The sequence below is a fragment of the Urocitellus parryii genome, chromosome 3, assembly GCF_045843805.1.
Source record: "Urocitellus parryii isolate mUroPar1 chromosome 3, mUroPar1.hap1, whole genome shotgun sequence".
In the NCBI taxonomy this organism is placed as follows: Eukaryota; Metazoa; Chordata; class Mammalia; order Rodentia; family Sciuridae; genus Urocitellus; species Urocitellus parryii.
This window is the reverse complement of record NC_135533.1, coordinates 143,564,485-143,582,936: the sequence shown is the minus strand read 5'-3', so window position 1 is coordinate 143,582,936 and position 18,452 is coordinate 143,564,485. Positions and strand designations below refer to the sequence as shown.

Genomic DNA, 18,452 nt, shown 5'->3' with positions numbered 1-18,452 from the left:
GAATCTGCCATATCAAAATTTAGGAGAATTGTTCTAGGTCCAGTTAACATGGTGTATCCCCAATTATTAAAGAATTACCAAACAGTCTTGCAATCAGTAAGCCTTTGAGCTAAAGGTCCCCTGTCTCTTTTGCTATGGTCCTTGAAAGATCTATCTGTACTCACCGGGACTGTGCTAAAACAACTGTATATATTTATTTGAAAAGAGTCACTGTTCCAGTTGTTTCAAAACTTCCCCACTTATCTGCAAACAGGGCTTAAGTTTTCCTGATTAATGTCACTGTTTTTCACTTTTTTTTCAACATGCTAAGTTTTAAGAATTTCATTCTTGGGCTGGGATTGTGGTTCAGCAGTAGAGTACTCGCCTAGCACGGGCAGGGCCCGGGGTTTGATCCTCAGCACCACATAAAAATAAAGGCATTATGTTGTGGCCATCTACACCTAATAAATAAATAAAAAAATAATAATTTCATTCTTTAATAGTCTCAAAAATGCCAGCTCTATTACCCACCTGATGGTGGCTTTACGGAAGCTAACTTCATCCAGAGGGAAGAGGAAGGCCCTGAGGATGGGAGCCTTTCAGTCCTGCTATTTCCAACAGGCTAAGGTGGTTAGAACAGAGGAAAGGGGAGACCAGCAAATCAGGCTAATGTATCACTTGTGTGCGCACTAACCGTCCCTGGGGGACCTAGGCAGCTAGTAATGCTGGCTGTTATTGGGATTGGGAGTGGGAAGGATGTGAAGCCTTGCCCCTGTATTCCCTTTTCAAACTTTCAATTTTGTTTGTTTTGTTTTTTGAAGCTGGGGATCAAACTCAGGGCCTCAGGCATGCTACAAAAGTGTTCTATGACTGAGCTGCATCTGTAGGAAACCTTAGAAATTTTGAATCATGTGCTGTCTAAAATTTCTAAATATACAGATAATTTATATACTACATTACACATGGCCATAAACATGATTTTAATTATGCGTATAACACAAACAGCAAAATAATCCCATCAATTTAAACAAAGTCTCTAAAGTCTCTTCTAAAGTCTCTCATTCTGATTTATGATAAATAAAGCTAGATGGTTACAGATGTGTACTATAGCATTCTCCCCCCACCCGCCCCCGTATTTTTTTAATTGTAAATGGACACAATACCTTTATTTTATTTTTTTATTTTTATATGGTGCTGAGGATCAAACCCAGTGCCTTACATGTGCCAGCTAAGTGGTCTACCACTGAGATACAACCCCAGCCCCTACTATAGCATTTTTAAAGAGAATATTCCCACTATTTCCCACCTCCATCACCACCCCAGCACTAGGGTTGGAACCCAGGGGTGCTTTAACACTGAATAATTTCTCCAGACCTTTTTAATTTTTTTAATATTGAGACAGGGGTCTAAGTTGCCCAGGCTGACCCCAAATTTGGCAATCCTCCTACTGTAGCCTCCTGAGTAGCTGGGATTATAGACATGCACCACCATGCCCAGCTTCTCTGTTTATTAAAACTATTTCTCGGGCTGGGGATGTGGCTCAAGCGGTAGCGCGCTCGCCTAGCATGCGTGCGGCCTGGGTTCGATCCTCAGCACTGCATACCAACAAAGATGTGTGTCTGCCGAGAACTAAAAAATAAATATTAAAAATTCTCTCTCTCTCTCTCTCTCAAAAAAAAAGAAAAAAAAAACCTATTTCTCTAAGCAGGTGTGGTGGTTCACACCTGTAATCCCAGCAACTTGGGACACTGAGGCAGGACAATCACAAGCTTGAGGCCAGCCTCAACAACTAGATCCTGTCTCAAAAAAAAAAAAAAAAAAAAAAAAAAGACAGGGAAACAGCTCAGTAGTAAAGCACCCCACATTCAATACCCAATACCAAAACAAACAAAACAACAACTAAAGAGCTTTTTACTGAGAAAAAGTTATCTTGATATGGCCCTAAGGACAAGTTGGCCAATCTGTCTAAAGGAACACTATCCAAAAGAAATATATAAAACACATACAAAAATTTAATATTTTTTAGTTCATGTATAGTGGCATAAATTGACGTGAACATATTTTATATACAGAGATACGAAAAATTGTGATCTATATGTGTAATAAGGATTGTAATGCATTCCACTGTTGACATGTATTTAAAAAATAATAAAATCAATTTTAAAAAGAAAAAAATTAATATTTTTTAGTAGCCACATTAATAAAGATAACAAACCTACCCAATGGGCTCAGCTATAATCCTGGGATAAGGATTTAGGATAAAGAGAGAGATATATGCTAAGTCTCAAAGGAAACTCCCAAAAGTCACTGAAATGCAGAAAGCAGAGCTCTTAAAATGTGGGAAATATGTAAGCTGTAGGGGAAACTGCCACTCCACCCTAGCTCCACCTGCAGTGCAGCCCCTAAATACACCCCTCTGTAAATACTGCACCCCTCCCCAAGGAGAGGCTTTCCATTCTCGAAACACTCTGCAACCCCCCTTGAATATGTACCTACCTCCTAAATAAACCTCTGTCTATGCCTTTGTCTAGGATGTGCTGAAATTCTTTCCCATCAAATAGGCCAAGAACTCAGCCGATTCTGAGTCCAATTCCCCCTTCCCTCCAGAACTCCTTGGACCCTTCTCCAAAGACATTTCTCTCCAGTGACAATCCCAGTACTTGGGAAGCTGAGGCAGAAGAATCCAAAGCTTGAAGCCAGCCTGGGTAACTTGGTGAGACCCTGTCTCAAAATTAAAAAAAAAAAAAAAAAAATTACAGGGCTGGGAATGTAACCCAGTGGTAGAGCACCCCTGGATTCAATGCCCAGCACTGCATAAATAGATAGATAGACAGACAGATAGATAGATAGATAGAGAGAAATAAAATTAATTTTGATGTTTTAAAATTTAAATCATATTTTACTTAACCCATCACATCCAATATATTATCATTTCAACATTAAACTAATATAAAGGAATATTGATATTAATGGGATCTTTCTCCTTTTTTTGGCATGATGTCGTCCAAGTACTCTATGCATTATATTTTCAGCACATTTCATTTCTGACTAGCCATGTTACAGGTACCCAGCAGCCACATGTGGGCAATGGCAACCAACTGAACAGCACAATTCTGGAGATTGTTTAAGCAAAACTTCTGAAACCTGTCAGCAGCAAATGTAAAGTAACAATCTGAACAATAAAAGAAACCACAAGAGTATAATTGTACTCTATAGAGAAGATGAAAGTAAAATGAACTTCCGACTTTAAAAACAATGTTTCTCTGGGGATAGCAACTGTTACTGCCTGGGGCCACCTGTTTAAAATGGTTTTCAATTAGAAGTATAAGACACCAATATAAAGTGTTACTGAAATTTTTTTCACATACCTTCAGCTGACCAACATTCTTTTCAGACAAAGGGGAGGGGAGAAAATTGGGCTTTTAAAAAAAGTCATTTTATCAGATATTTTATTTTCTTAAAAAACCCAGCTTCAGGGCTGAGGATATAGCTCAGTTGGTAGAGTACTTGCCTCACATGCACAAAGTCCTGGGTTCAATTCCCAGCACCACACACACACACACACACACACACACACACACAAATAAATAAATAAATAAATAAATAAATAAAACTTCATTGTAAATGACAGGATATTTGACAAATGGGCAAAGTCAGAACACCCACTTGCCTAACATACTCAAGGCCCTTCCTTTTCTCCCCAGCACCTCCCGCTCCCCAGCACCTCCCCCACCCTAGCAACAACAAAAGTCAAAACCAAAACCAAAATATGGGATTATAGGGCTGGGGATGTGGCTAAAGAGGTAGCGCGCTTGCCTAGCATATGTGCGGCCCGGGTTCCATCCTCAGCAACACATACAAACGAAGATGTTGTGTCCGCCGAGAACTAAGAAAAAATAAATAAATATTAAAATTCTCTCTCTCTCTCTCTGTTCCCCTCTCTCTTAAAAAAAAAAAATATGGGATTATAAGAAACTTGTCATAGTACACTGAAATACAGTTACTAAAATATTCAACAAACCTATGACATCATAACATAGGAGCTTCATTTATCAGCACATTGGATAACAAGATCTAATAATTACCATATTTCCTAAGCAATGGTGAGCATAAACCATACTTTAAGACAGTTCAACAACTGCAATATGATAAAATAATACCTATAATGCTTGTTGCAAAGTCACAGGTTCTGCCAATTCTATGGAGGTTTGTTGACTACATTCATAACTGGAGGAAATGCTGAATTTCAGCTAAAAGTATGTGAAAGTAAAAATGTATTTTTACTGTTCCCATCCAAGTTCATAAACCCTGGGAATTCTATTCAGGATAAGAATCCCTCCAGGGGCACTGGGGTTGGGGCTCAGTGGTAGAGCACTTGCCTAGCATGTGTGAAGCATTGGGTTCGATTCTCAGCACCACGTATAAATAAAAAAATATCCTTTGACAACTAAAAAATTTTAAAAAGAATCTCTACGGGGAGCTAGAGATGTAGTTCTATGGTAAAGTGCTTCTCTGGCATGTGTGAGGTCTTGGGTTCAATCCCTAGCACTACAAAAATTTAAGAAAAAGTTTATTTTAAAGTTTACCAACCATAAAGTCTTGGGGGTAGGGAATATCCCCTTGGGAAAATAAATTTTTCTTTATTATAAGTTCATCAAAACACCCTTTCCCCAAAGTCTCTAAACATATTTTGAACTTTTTCCCATATTTCCTCTTTTTAGATTAAATAACCTATAAACTGTTTTACAATTATACTATAACTTAATGATTTGGTAGGAATTGACATCAAGAAATAAAGAACAGAGGGCTGGGGATGTGGCTCAGGCGGTGGCGCGCTCGCCTTGCATGCGTGCGGCCCGGGTTCGATCCTCAGCACCACATACCAACAAGGATGTTGTGTCCGCCGAGAACTAAAAAGTAAATATTAAAAAGTTCTCTCTCTCTCTCTCCTCTCTCACTCTCTCTTTGAAAAAGAAAAAAAAAAAAAAGAAATAAAGAACAGAGCTATAGTAACAAAAACAGCATGGTATTGTCACCAAAACAGACATGAAGACCAATGGAACAGAATAGAAGACACAAAGACACATCCACATAAATGCAGTTATCTCATCCTAGACATACAGTGGGGAATGAAGGGAAGGGAGGGGACGAGGGAGGGGAATGGGATGGACAGTAGAATTAATCAGGCATAACATTTTTTCCATAAACTTACATTGGAAAAAAGATAGCCTCTTCAACAAATGGTATTGAGAAAACTGGAAATCCATATGTAATAGAATGAAAAATTGAACCTTTATTTCTCACCCTGCACAAAACTCAACTCTAAGTAGATTAAGGACCTAGGCATTAGACAAGTGACCCTGCACTTACTAGAAGAAAAAGTAGGCCCAACTCTCCATCATAATGGCTTAGGGATCAACTTCCTCAATAAGACTCCTAAAGTTCAAGAAGTAAAATCAAAAATCAATAAATGGGATGGCATCAAACCGAAAAGCTTCTTCACAAAAAAAAAAAAAAAAAAAAAAAAAGGAAACAATCAAGAACATGAACATGAACAGAGAGCCTACAGAATGGGAGAAAATTTTTACCACCTGTACCTCAGAAAGAGCATTACCCTCCAGATTATATAAAGAACTAAAAAAACTCAACACCTGAAAAATCGATAATGCAATCAAAAATGAGAAAAGGATCTGAACAAATTCTTCTTAGAAGAAGAGATCAAATGGTCAAAAAATACATGAAAAAATGATCAACATTTCCAGCAATTAGAGAAATGCAAATTAAAACTACACTGAGATTCCATTTCACCCCAGTCAGAATGACAATTATAAAGAATACAAGTAATAATAAATGTTAGTGAGAGTGTGGGGAGAAAGGTACTCTCATACATTGTTGGTGGGACTGCAAATTGGTGCAATCACTATAGAAAGCAGTATGGAGATTCCTTAGAAAACTTAGAATGGAACCACCATTTGACCCAGTTACCCAATTCCTCAGTCTATACCCAAAGGACTTAAAAACAGCATACTATAGTGATACAGCTACATCAATGTCTATAGCAGCTCAACTCACAATAGCTAAGGATGGAAACAACATAGTGTCCTTCAACAAATGACTGGATAAAGAAGAAGGGCAGCACAATACAATAGACACTAGTATGGCCCTATGTATAAACGTGGTTGTATAACCAATGTGATCCTGCAATCTGTACACATGGAAAAATAAGATTATGTACCCCATTTGAATCAAATGTATGATATGTCAAGATCATTGTAATGTTTTGAGCAACTAATAAAAATTAAAAAAAAAAGAAAGTATGGTATAAATACACAATGGAATATTACTCAGTTGTAAAGAAGAAAGAAATGATGGCATTTGTCAGTAAATGGATGGAACTAGAAACTATCATGCTAAATGAAATAAGCCAATCCCCCAAAACCAAAGGCCAAATGTTCTCTCTGATATGTGGATGCTGACCCAAACAAGGGAGGATGTGGAGGAGAATAGAAATCTATTGGATTAGACAAAGGGGAATGAAGTAAGGGAGGAGGAAGGGGAATAGGAAAGACAGTAGAATTAATCAGACATAACTTCCCTAGCCTTGTATTTGAATACATAGCCAGGGTAACTCCACATCATGTACAACCACAAGATGGGATCCTAAATAGAATAAGTTATGTACTCTATGTATGTATAATTTGCCAAAATACATTCTATTGTCATGTATAACTAAAAAGAACAAACTAAAAAGAAATAAAGATAGTTAGTTCTATTATGTACCACTGTTTAAATGCAAATATGTTGACACAGATTCTTCTTCTATTCTTATTTCATTTCAGCAGTAAGAAAACCAAACATATCAACAAAGACAAAGGTCCCGATTTTCTACTCAGTCCAGCAAATAGCTACACCTATTGTTCATATGAAATCAGTAATGCAAACTACAGAGCACAAAGCAAGCACACTAAACACAGAAAAGATCCATTACAAATACAAGCTGAATGTTAATATTTTGTTGGTATAAAACCACTACTTAAAGCATCTGTAGTTATTAGCATTCCTAAATAAACAATTTTTGCATAAAATAGTTTGCAAATTATGTATCTCCTTACTGTTAATCTAAAATTGCTACATACTGTACTCTGACCTAGTAATTCATCCAACTTCGGGTTTTAGTAGAAACACTAGGGATTCAAATTTGTGCACTCTGATGTGTCCCATCATGGAACATTAATTATCCCACATATGTATGTAATAGCACTTTCTAAACTCAAAGCTCCACATATATGTTCAATGTTATTAGGAGAGGAATTATATAGTACTATTTATTTAAATACCTTTATACTGTAACTTCTCAACAGTAGTAGGTTGCAGAAACACACTTTATTAACTACAAATTTAAAATTCACCAAGCTTTTTATCAAACAATGACTCTAAGCACTAAAAATCATTTAACTTTCTATAAATTGGTATTATCTTTATAATAACAGATTTAAAGTAATAGTAGTAAAATAAAAAACAATCATAGTCATCCAAAAACTATTGTGTAGCCAAGCATGGTGGTGCTTGCCCATAATCCCAGCTAGTCTAGAAGCAGAAGCAGGAGAATGGCAAGTTCCAGGGCAGCCTGGGCAATCCAATGAGACCCTTTTCCCAAAATAGAAAACACAAAGAGTTGGGGATGCAGCTCACTGGTAGTGCCCCATTACCCCAAGTTCTGAAACTGGGGGGTGGGGGTGCACGACACTACTATATAGCCATTAAAAATTGTTTTAAATAGAATCCAACAAAATGTATCCAGTAAGAATACAATACATAGTATATAATGCCAGTATGGTATACTAAGGAATGATTTGAAGAACATAATTAAAAATTAATTTGGGGGGTTGGGGTTGTGGCTCAGCAGTAAAGCACTTGCCTAGCATGTGCCTAGCACGTGCAAGGCACTGGGTTCAATTCTCAGCATCACATAAAACTCAATAACATTTTAAAATAAAGGTATTGGGTTCAAAATTTTAAAAATAATATTTTTTTTCTAGCTGATGCAATTCCAGGCTATTTAAACAGTGTCTCGCATATTTTTAAATATTTTCTACAGTATTCATGTATTATTTTTTATAATCAAAAAGATTTTGCAGCTGGGCATGGTGGCACACACCTGTAACCCCAGCTACTCAGGAGGCTGCAGCAAGAGGATGGCAAGTTTGAGTGCAGCCTCAGCAACTAAATGAGACCCTGTCTCAAAAAAAAAATGAAAAAGGGCTGATGGAGATCTGTCTAGCATCTCAAGGCCTTGGGTTAATTCCCAGTACTGTCTCCATCCCCTACACAAAGTTTTGCATATCACAAAATACAATTCACTTAATATCAGGTTCAAAAATGTGGAACTACTCATTATATTAATATGGAACAGAGAAACTTTTAAGGGAATCTGAGTCCAAATTGTTAAAACAAGTCCTGTGCACTCTGAGCATACTTCAAAAACCAAGGCATCTCAGCCTGGTGAGAGCAGCTCCCTGGCTCTGCTGGCCTCTGGCAGCGTCCCCAAACATCACAGACTAAGAAGTCATCTTCTTTCCTGCCTATATATGGACATGGACTGTATTAACTGGATTACTGACCCAAATGAGGTTATGCCAAGAGCTGAAGGAGATCAAGCAGAGAGGTCCTGAAGTGAACTGATAAGAGCTGGATGGCACCAAGGGAAAACTCTGGCTCTTACAGCTGACCAGGGTTTGGCATGCATTTCCAGATACCCAATTATGCCTACTGTAAAAATAGCAGATTTTAAGAAATAGCAGTGATATATAATGTCATCTATGGAGTGAGAGCCACTGGCTTAAGTAAAATGAAAAATTTTAAGCAAACTCTTGAATTCTAAAATGGTCTCCACAAGGGTGTGAGGAAAAGCAGTCCCATGAAACACTGATACTGGGAGTAGAAACTGGCACAGCCATTTGGGAGAACAATTTGGTAGTATTTATTAAAATGGTCACCTAGGACCCAGCAGTTCTACCTCTAAGGATCTACCCTAGAGAAATACTATCACATGTGCACCCATGGACATGCAATGATGTGCACTGAAGGACTGGTTTGCAAAAGAAAAACTGAAAACTCCCAAGACACCTACAACACCTAACTAAAAATGACACCTTCCACGTCTGACCTCTGGAACTATGAACAGGAGCTTTGATGGCAAAAGGGACTTTGCAGATGTGATTAAGGATTTGGGGATGGGGATTTCCATAATCTGAGTGGGCCATAAATTAAATGTAATCCCAAGTGTTCTTATAAAAAGGATGAGGGAGGGGCCGGGGTTGTGGCTCAGTGGTAGAGCACTCACTTAGCACATGCCAGGCTCTGGGTTCCATCCTCAGCACCACATAAAAATAAATAAATAAATAAAACAAAGGTATTGTGTCCAACTACAAGTAAAAATAAATATTTTTTAAAAAGGATGAGGGAACCTGCAAGGTGGTACCTGCCTGTAATCCCAAGAGCTAAGGAGGCTGAGGCAGGAGGACCACAAGTTCAAAGCAAGCCTCAGCAACCTAACTTTGAAAGTCCTAAGCAGTTCAGTGAGACTCTGTCTCTAAATAAAAGATAAAAAGGGATGGGGATGTTACTCAGAGGTGGAGCACTTGCCTAGCATGCTCAGGTTCTAAGTTCAATCCCCAGCGTAACCAAAAATACAAAAAAAATAATATTTATACAATTTCTGCAGTCTTCTCTCCTTTTGAAATAGCTGTACTTGTCCCATACTTGACTACCTGCTGGGTTTGCTGTTGTTGTTTTGTTTTGGGGGACTACTGGGGATTGAACCCAGGGACACTCTACCATTGAACTATATTCCAGCCCTTTTTACTTTGAGACAAAGTCTTACTAAATTGCCCAGGCAGGTCTTGAATTTTTAATCTTCCTACCTCAGCCTCCAAGTAGCTGGGATTACAATTGCGCCACCAAACCTGGCTTCATCTGCTGTTATCTACGTTTGTCTATCACTATTGACTAAATTTCTTGCAAAGCAGACTACACTCCTTGTGTCCACCCTATGACCACTGTTATAGAAAATGGAAAAAAGAGGAGGGAAGAGAAAGCATGGGAAACTCTCAGAAATCTACATCCCTTTCATAATTATCACCACAGGCATTTTATAACCTATGAAAGAACAGGTGCATGACAACCTACCCAGTAGCCTTAGCCAACAGAAGGTATTTTGTAACAGTCAATATGGAAGCCAAGAAGGCAGATAATAATCAAGGCTGATTTATTTAGCAAGACTTTAGAAATACAACTGGAGAAAAGCTGAAATGAAGACTATTATCTCATCTGCCTAGCTAATGCAAACCCAGTTGGGAAGGAAGAAAATTCCAGAGAAATCTTTTTTTTTTAATCTGTTAATAAGAATTTTGCTTTCATTTATAAAAAGCAGCTGACTAATATGCATAAAACAACATAGCACTTTATAAAAAGAGTCAAGGGCTGGGGCTGGAGCTCAGTGGTAGCACACTTGCCTGGCATGTGGGAGGCACTGGGTTCAATTCTCAGCACCACGTAAAATAAAGGACTATCAACAACTAAAAAAATTAATTAATTAATTAAAATAAATTAAAAAAAATAAAGAGTCAATACACTTCAAATACATAATCACTTCCAGGACTGGGGTTGTAGCTCATTGGTAGAGCACTTGCTTTGCATGCGTGAGGCACTGGGTTTGGTCCTCAGCACCACATAAAAATAAATAAATAAAGATATTGTGTCCATCTATGACTAAAAAAAAAAAAAAAAAAACTTAAACAAAATAAAAAATAATCACTTCCATTTTTATTTCTTACATTAACCCTATTTGTTATTATTATAAGCATTATTATTATTAATCTTTACACTAAGTTTAAGAATATGAACCCTGGGCTGGAATAACGGATTTCAGCCAGCTTTGCCACTGTGTATATGATATTCTTCAAGTTACTTCTGTATGTGCCAGAGTGCCCTAGTTTTTTTATGTATACACATATATTTTTCAAAAGATAATGTTTTCATGAAGGCTATATGGTTTTACAAGGTTATAAGGTTTTCATGAAGGTTAAACAAGATAAACAAGATGGGTGTGGACGTTCAGCATAGACACTGGCATGAACTATGCTGTGCTGGTGTCATGGTGATGGTAACAATGATGACAAAGATGTTACACCAGAAGAAGAAACAGGGATAATGAAAGGTGTGGAATTTGCCCAAGGTCACACAGCCAGCAAGGGTCAGAGCTAGAATTTCAATTCCAGTCTGACTCTTTAAATGTGACTTTAACTCCAGGCCATACTACCTCACAAGGACTTCAGATGCTTCCTTCTCACATTTCAGTGCTACCAAATATGCCTAAGAGCTGGTTGAGCTTTTGCCCAATCTCATAGAACACTGCACCAAGATTCAGGGACTCTTACTCCAGGGCTCATTGACTGCATGATAAAGAATGCTACCAATCAACAACAGCAATTTATTAATTTATTCCTCAATTTTTCCAAATCTAAAATTTGGAATTCCATAAAGTATGTATACACTCTTTCCCAAGGATTTTGCCCTAAAGATAAAAAGGATAGTGGTATTCTCCTAGGACAACAGATCAACAAATATCTACACATCATCTCAAAGATTTCACATAAATTCCCAAAGCCTTGGCTACTTCAGCTGATCACTCCATATCCAAATGCTTTTGCCCTTCCATGACAACTGAGTTCAACCCCCAGTACAAAAAAGAAAGAGAGAGAGAGAGAGAGAGAGAGAGAGAGAGAGAGAAAGAAAGAAAGAAAGAAGCTATTTTTATAGGACAAGAAAATGCTTTGCTCTGCCCACTTAATTCCCTTAACTAATATCCAAAAACCTTACGAAAAACAAAAAACACTGCTTAGCCTTTTTCATGTCCTAAGTGTATCCATAAAACACTCTGGGCATTTGTGGGTTTTGTTTATTCAAGTAATAAGTTGCTACAATAAACTGCACATATTTAAAGTGTACACCCCAAAAATCTCCTCATGTTCCTCTATAATCCCTCCCTCCAATCCCTTCCTGCCCACCTTTATATCCAGGCAACGACTACAGATTCATTTGTATTTTCTAGAATTTCATATAAATGGAATCTTAAAAATATTTATTCTTGTTTGTCTGGCTTCTTCCACTCAGCATAAATCCATGCTGTGAGTATTAACAGTTTGTTGCTTTTTATTGCTGAGTAGTATTCCATTGTATGGATGTATCACCCATTTATTTACTTATTTGTTTATTTAATTCACTATATAGCCAAAATGTTTCCAGTTTGGGGAAGTCACAAATAAAGTTGATTTGAATATTCAAGTTCAAGCCTTGATTTGGGGGATGTATATGTGGCAGGGAATGGGAGGTCCTTATAAGCAAACAATGAAGACTGAGAACAAGGGCTGGGGATGTAGCCCAGTCATATCTTAGCCGGGATGCAATCAACTTATCTACCTAGCTACCTATCTAATGCCTATGCCAAACTGGAATTTGTAAAGAAATATGAAATAGAAAACAGAAACCTTTTGGAACTTCACAAATAAGCCATTATTTTGTTTTTAAATTTTTCCTTTATTATAAAAACACTAATGTTCTAAACAGGCACAGTAGTGCACACTCAAGAGGCTGAGGCAGGAGGCTCACAAGTTCAAGGCGGTTTGGTAAGATCTTGTCTCACCAAAAACAAAAGGAGTTGAGGATCTATCTCCAGTGGTAAAGCACCTCTGAGTTCAACCCCCAATACAAAAAGAAAGAAAGATAGCTATTTTTACAGGAGAAGAAAATGCCTTGCTCTGCATACTTGATCCACTCAACTAATATCCAAGGACCTTACATACAAGGCCCTACTTGATCTGCACCCTGCACTCACATCACTCTCCTCTCCCCTCTGCTTACTGGACAAAGACTAAGAGCTCCAAACTTGCTAAGGACGTCTTCTCTGCATGGGCTGCTCTTTCTTCAGCAGCCACATTCTATACTTACATCCTTCAAGTCTCCACCCAAAAGCCATCCTAGGCTTTCCTTTCCTGTTTACCTGATATAAAACAGAGTCCTCCCACATTACTCTCCATCTCTTTAGCCAGATATTCTTTTCCCACAACAATTGTCATCTGCCATAACACTTGCATGGACGCAGACACACGAACTGGTCCTCCATATCTGCAGTTTCAACCAACCACTGATAGAAAATATTCAGGAAAAATATACAGAGAGTTCCAAAACGCAAAACCTGAATTTGCCTTGCACCAAGCATTATGTTGAATCCACACAAATGAAGTGATGTGTAAGCATGCCCTCAGCAGCCTCCCGCCATTTCAAAGACCCTGAGTCTCGCTCCAGCACAAACTGTTTGAGCAGGGTTCCCCTGCCAGTCATTTATGTACCATGCAGCTAGACCTAGAACATGTACAAACCTTTTCCTCTCATCATTTTCCCTAAACCATACAGTATAACAACTATTTGCCTACCATTCACATTGTTTTTAAGTATTATAAGTAAACTATTTAAAGAATGTAGGAGAATGTCCCTCTGTTATATGCAAACACCACACCACTTTATTCAAGGGAGTCTTGCAACCAATTCCCCCAAGTACACACAGAGGGATGACTGTACATGTCACATACTTATTATTTATTATTATCTATATTCTCCTACTAAATACAAGCTTTTTTTTTTTTTAAAGAGAGTGAGAGAGGAGAGTGAGAGAGGAGAGAGAGAGAGAGAGAGAGAGAGAGAGAGAGAGAGAGAGAATTTTTAACATTTATTTTTTAGTTCTCGGCGGACACAACATCTTTGTTGGTATGTGGTGCTGAGGATCGAACCCGGGCCGCACGCATGCCAGGTGAGCGCGCTACCGCTGAGCCACATCTCCAGCCCTAAATACAAGCTTTAATACATATATATGTATATATGTAGATGGACATAATACCTTTACTTTATTTATTTATTTTTATGAGGTGCTGAGGATTGAACCCAGGGCCTCGCATGTGCTAGGCGAGCGCTCTACCACTGAGCCACAACCCCAGCCCCTAAATATAAGCTTTTTAATGACAAGCATTTTATTTCATCAATTGCTATAACCTCAACATCCAGGAGAGTAAAACGAGCTCACTTCTGAATTCCACAAATATTTGTATTAATTTTTTATTTTTTAGATGTAGATGGACAATACCCTTTATTTTTTATTTTTTTTTAATATGGTGCTGAGGATACAACCCAGTTCCTCACATGTGCTAGGCAAGTGCTCTACCACTGAGCTATAACTCCAGCTCTATATTAATCTTTTGACTAAATATTATTGATCTTTTTCAAAAATTTATCTAAAATTAACTGGGAAGAAAATTTTTAATTCAAACATTTTGCTCTTGTTTAAATGAAAATACTAACTCAAGCCAAGCATGGTGGCACACACCTGTAATCCCAGAAGTTTGGGAAGCTGAGACAGAAGGATTACAAGTTCAAGCTAGCCTCAGCAATTTAATGAAGCCCTAAGCAACTTAGCAAGACCTTGTCTCAAAATAAAAAATTAAAAATGAGGGCTAGATATATGGCTCCATGGATAAGTGCCCCTGGGTTCAATCACTGATACAAAAAAAAAAAAAAAAAAAAAAAAAAAAAAAAACCCTAAATCAATGCTAATTGACTTCTTAGAGTGGATTCTTTTTTAAGATTGATATTTAACTTTACATAGCACTTATAGAGTGGAAAAACCACCAGAATTCAAAGGCAGGAAAGCCCAGGTCTATTTGTTGCCCTGCCATAACTAGTGATGCTATAACCACCAAGAAGTCATAATCTCTCCCAACCATCTAGAATAATTTCTTTCTAAAATGAGGGAAACAATTATCTCTGTGGGTCATTCTAAGTTCCCTTCATGCTCTAAAACTGTGATATATTACAGTCTTAAGCGTTAAGGTTGCCAGTCACAAATTACTCAAACTAGTTTGGGTTCCACCCCTCATAATCAAATTGTTAACTGAGGATCCTATACAATAAAAACCAATAAAGAATAGCCATTTTCAACCACATATGCATTGAAAATTGAAGCTTAGAAGAGTGCATTTGATTAGGATGGTAGCCAGGAATGGTGGCGCATGCCTGTAATCCCAACATCGCAGGAGGCTGAGGCAGGAGGATCTGGAGTTCAAAGCCAGGCTCAGCAATGGCGAGGCACTAAGCAACTCAGTGAGACCCTATCTCTAAATAAATACAAAATAGGGCTGGGGATGTGGCTCAGTGGTTGAGTGCCCCTGAGTTCAATCCCTGGTACCCCCCCCCACAAAAAAAGTCATCTTTAAACAATTGATAAACTTCTAATCTTCCTCAAATATGAAAAAGAAACAGTTGTTAGGAAGGAAATAAAGATACTTGTTTATTACACCAACCATAGCCAGTTATGAGATTTAAAATAATTACAAATAGGGCTGGGGATGTGGCTCAAGCGGTAGCGTGCTGGCCTGGCATGCGTTCGGCCCAGGTTCGATCCTCAGCACCACATACAAACAAAAGATGTTGTGTCTGCCAATAACTAAAAAAAAATAAATATTAAAAAATTCTCTCTCTTTAAAAAAAAATAATAATTACAAATAGGGTTGGAATATTTGCTCAGTGAGAAAGTACACGCTCAGCATGGGTGAGGCCCTGGGTTTCATGGGGGCGGGGGGATTCATACATGCATGGAGGAGTAAAGTATTGATTAGAAGCAAATGTATTTGAAATGAACAGAACTGGGTTAATTTCCAGGCTCTCTAACTATGTCACCTGGAGCAAGCTGTATACCTGTTAATGTTTACTTGTCTCACCTGTACATTCAAGAATTGTACAGTGTACTATATACAACTCTTACAATGTGTAACAAGATTTAGCTCCCAAGGTATTTTGAGAATTTAAAAAAATAATACCTGACACAAAGGATATATTTAATCATAATCATTATTAAATAATTAAATATGAGTATACCCTCACAAACAAATCTAATAGCCACAAAAGCTTTTCTTAGCTGTCTATCTTCTGATGCTATGTAGCCCATATAACACCTGGAAAGAAATTTAAAAAAAAGTTCTTCACTACTGCCAGTCACAAATATTTATCACTCATTCACATGTTAGTTTCTGAGAGGCTATACCACAAATTAAAAGAAAAAAAATTAAACCTACCAGGTCAGAGAATCCTTTTAAAATTGTTCTTTGGGTGAAACAGCTGACAAGTTCACACAATATATATATGGTAAACATTTTAGGAAAGCCAATTTAATGGCACAGGTATTTTAGCTAATCTTATTCGTTCTGATCCTGCAAATAATTCATACACATCCATATCTCTATATATGTATACACATATTTATATTTGCTTCCATGAACTTAGATTAATCTCCAAGACACAAAGAGCATCCAATCCCCACCTTTCACATATAACAGAGCCAATTAAATTGAGATTCCACCATCATAGCATAATACTCCTTGAGTTTTCAGACAGATAAGATACTCAGACACACCTTGCTTTTTATAGAACAGTCCCAAATAAAATAAAATAAAATAAAATAAAATTATAATTTCATGTTAGGAATTCCCTACCAACTTATATCTTCTCAGTTTTGGTGGCCAGACTGTAAAATAAGTCAATTAAGAGTTCAAAACGGAAATGCTGAAGCAACCTCAAAACCAGACAAATACAGTGGAACGTATTCGCATCTCAAGCACGTCCAAATGTCTCAGCCAACGCGAACAGATCACTGCCATTTCCAGAAACACACATTAATGGGTTTTAATCCATTTCTATAAAATGCTCCTTGTGCTGAAAGCCAAAGTGCATGGAAAACCACAAAACACAAAAGATTCCTCGCATTCCGTTTATAGCCAGAAGACAGACCATCCTCTCTGTGCCTTACCCAGAGGGCCCTCCTTGCGACAATAAGAATTTCATGACACCCCAGGCTACCTACACACCAAAATGTCATCCCACAAAGTGGAATGGCAGCCGCGTCAGCATCTGCCGGCGCGGATAAAACGATACTGCCAGTTTTCCCACCTCTAGGCAAACATCAAACCGAGCGAAGCCGGTGGAAAGTTCCCATCCACCAGGCATATTCGGTTTCCTTCTGCCCCCAACCCCAGCAGCACAACTGCTGAGATCCGCTTTTGCACCTGCCGCGGATCCCTAAGCCTGGGCTTCTCCGCGACCCCTGAGCACACAAAAAGGCCCTGCGGCCTAAGGAGCACCGTGAGCGCAGGGAGGGCCGCGGTAGCATCCCTCTCGCTGTCTACACCCCGCTTCCCTGACAAAGGCCGGGTGTCAATCCGAGGCACGACACAGAGAAGTTGCTGAATTGCCCATCGAGGACCGGCAGCTGCCACTACCCTCTCCCGAACACATACACACATACCCCGACACAGAACTTGGGAAGGAGAGCAGGGGGAGGGTGTGCAATGTTTAAATAAAAACGTCCCCAAAGCTGAGCAACCTGGGTGTGCCCTGGGAGTGAGCGCAGGGGGCTTGTGGGGGAGGGGAGAGAGGGCCCGGGAGGCGGCGGCGGCGGCTCCTCCGGGGCATCCAGGCAGTGCAGAGGGATGGTCTAATAAAATGCCGGGTGTCGGGACGTTGAGAAGGAAACCACAAATGAGATCCCCGGCGGGCGCGGGGCCGCCAGGCGGCGGGCGGCGTGCGGTCTGCAGACCTGCGGCCCGGCCGCACCTGCTCGCCCGGCGCCCACACACCTGCAGGGCAGCCGGCGGCGGCTCGCGGACGGCGCGGCGGGGACGGGCCCGCGCCCCAGGTGGGCCACACGGCGGGGCCGGGGCCAGGGCCGGCGCGCTCACCTCCAGGTCCGTGTCGGCGGCCTCCGGGGCCCCCAGGATCTCGCTGGGCAGCTCGGCCAGGTCGGTGACCCGGATCAGCCCGTCGTGCAGGAAGATGGTCTCCTCCTTCACCGAGAGCCACTGCGCTGAGTCCGCGGCCGCCGCCGCCGCCGCTGCCGCCGACGAGCCCATGGCCGGGCTGAGGGGTTGGCGCTGAGGAGAGACGCCCGGCCCGGGAGACGCGAGCAGGAGCTGCAGCGCTCACCAGCCCATGGCAGCGGCCGCCGCGCCCGCCCGCAGCGCCCCACCGGCCGCCTGGCCCGCGCAGCTCCGCCCTAGGCGGCCCGAGCCGCCATCCTCCCACCCCGGCCCCGGAGACCCCGGCCCTGCTGCTGCCACAGCCGCCGCCGCCCTGAGGAGCAGGATCCGCCTCTGCCGCTCAGCAGCCAACTGTCAGTGAGACGCCATGTTGGGGGCGGGGCTCCCGGCATGCCCCGCGGAGCGGACAATACAGGCCCCGCCCTCCCGTCTGGCCCCGCCTACCGCCCCCGCGGACCCGGGCGCTAGGGCTGCGGAACCTCGCCCAGCGTTCCACCTTGCCCTCCATTCCACCTTGCTCTCGGGCTGACTCACCGACCCCTTCTTCCCCTAGCC

General features: G+C 40.3%; 1 protein-coding gene across 3 annotated transcripts in view; it reads right to left on the bottom strand.

Moving 5' to 3' along the window:
* The window catches only part of Hectd4 (HECT domain E3 ubiquitin protein ligase 4), a 178,055-nt gene extending 159,874 nt beyond the window's left edge, over positions 1 to 18,181 (bottom strand). For all 3 annotated transcript variants that reach the window (XM_077796126.1, XM_077796127.1, XM_077796128.1), the window contains exon 1: positions 17,820 to 18,181. In XM_077796126.1, the coding sequence (XP_077652252.1) occupies positions 17,820 to 17,990 (171 nt within the window). In that variant the 5' untranslated portion in view covers positions 17,991 to 18,181. The remainder of the gene's footprint in view (positions 1 to 17,819) is intronic.
* Positions 18,182 to 18,452: the final 271 nt, after the last annotated feature.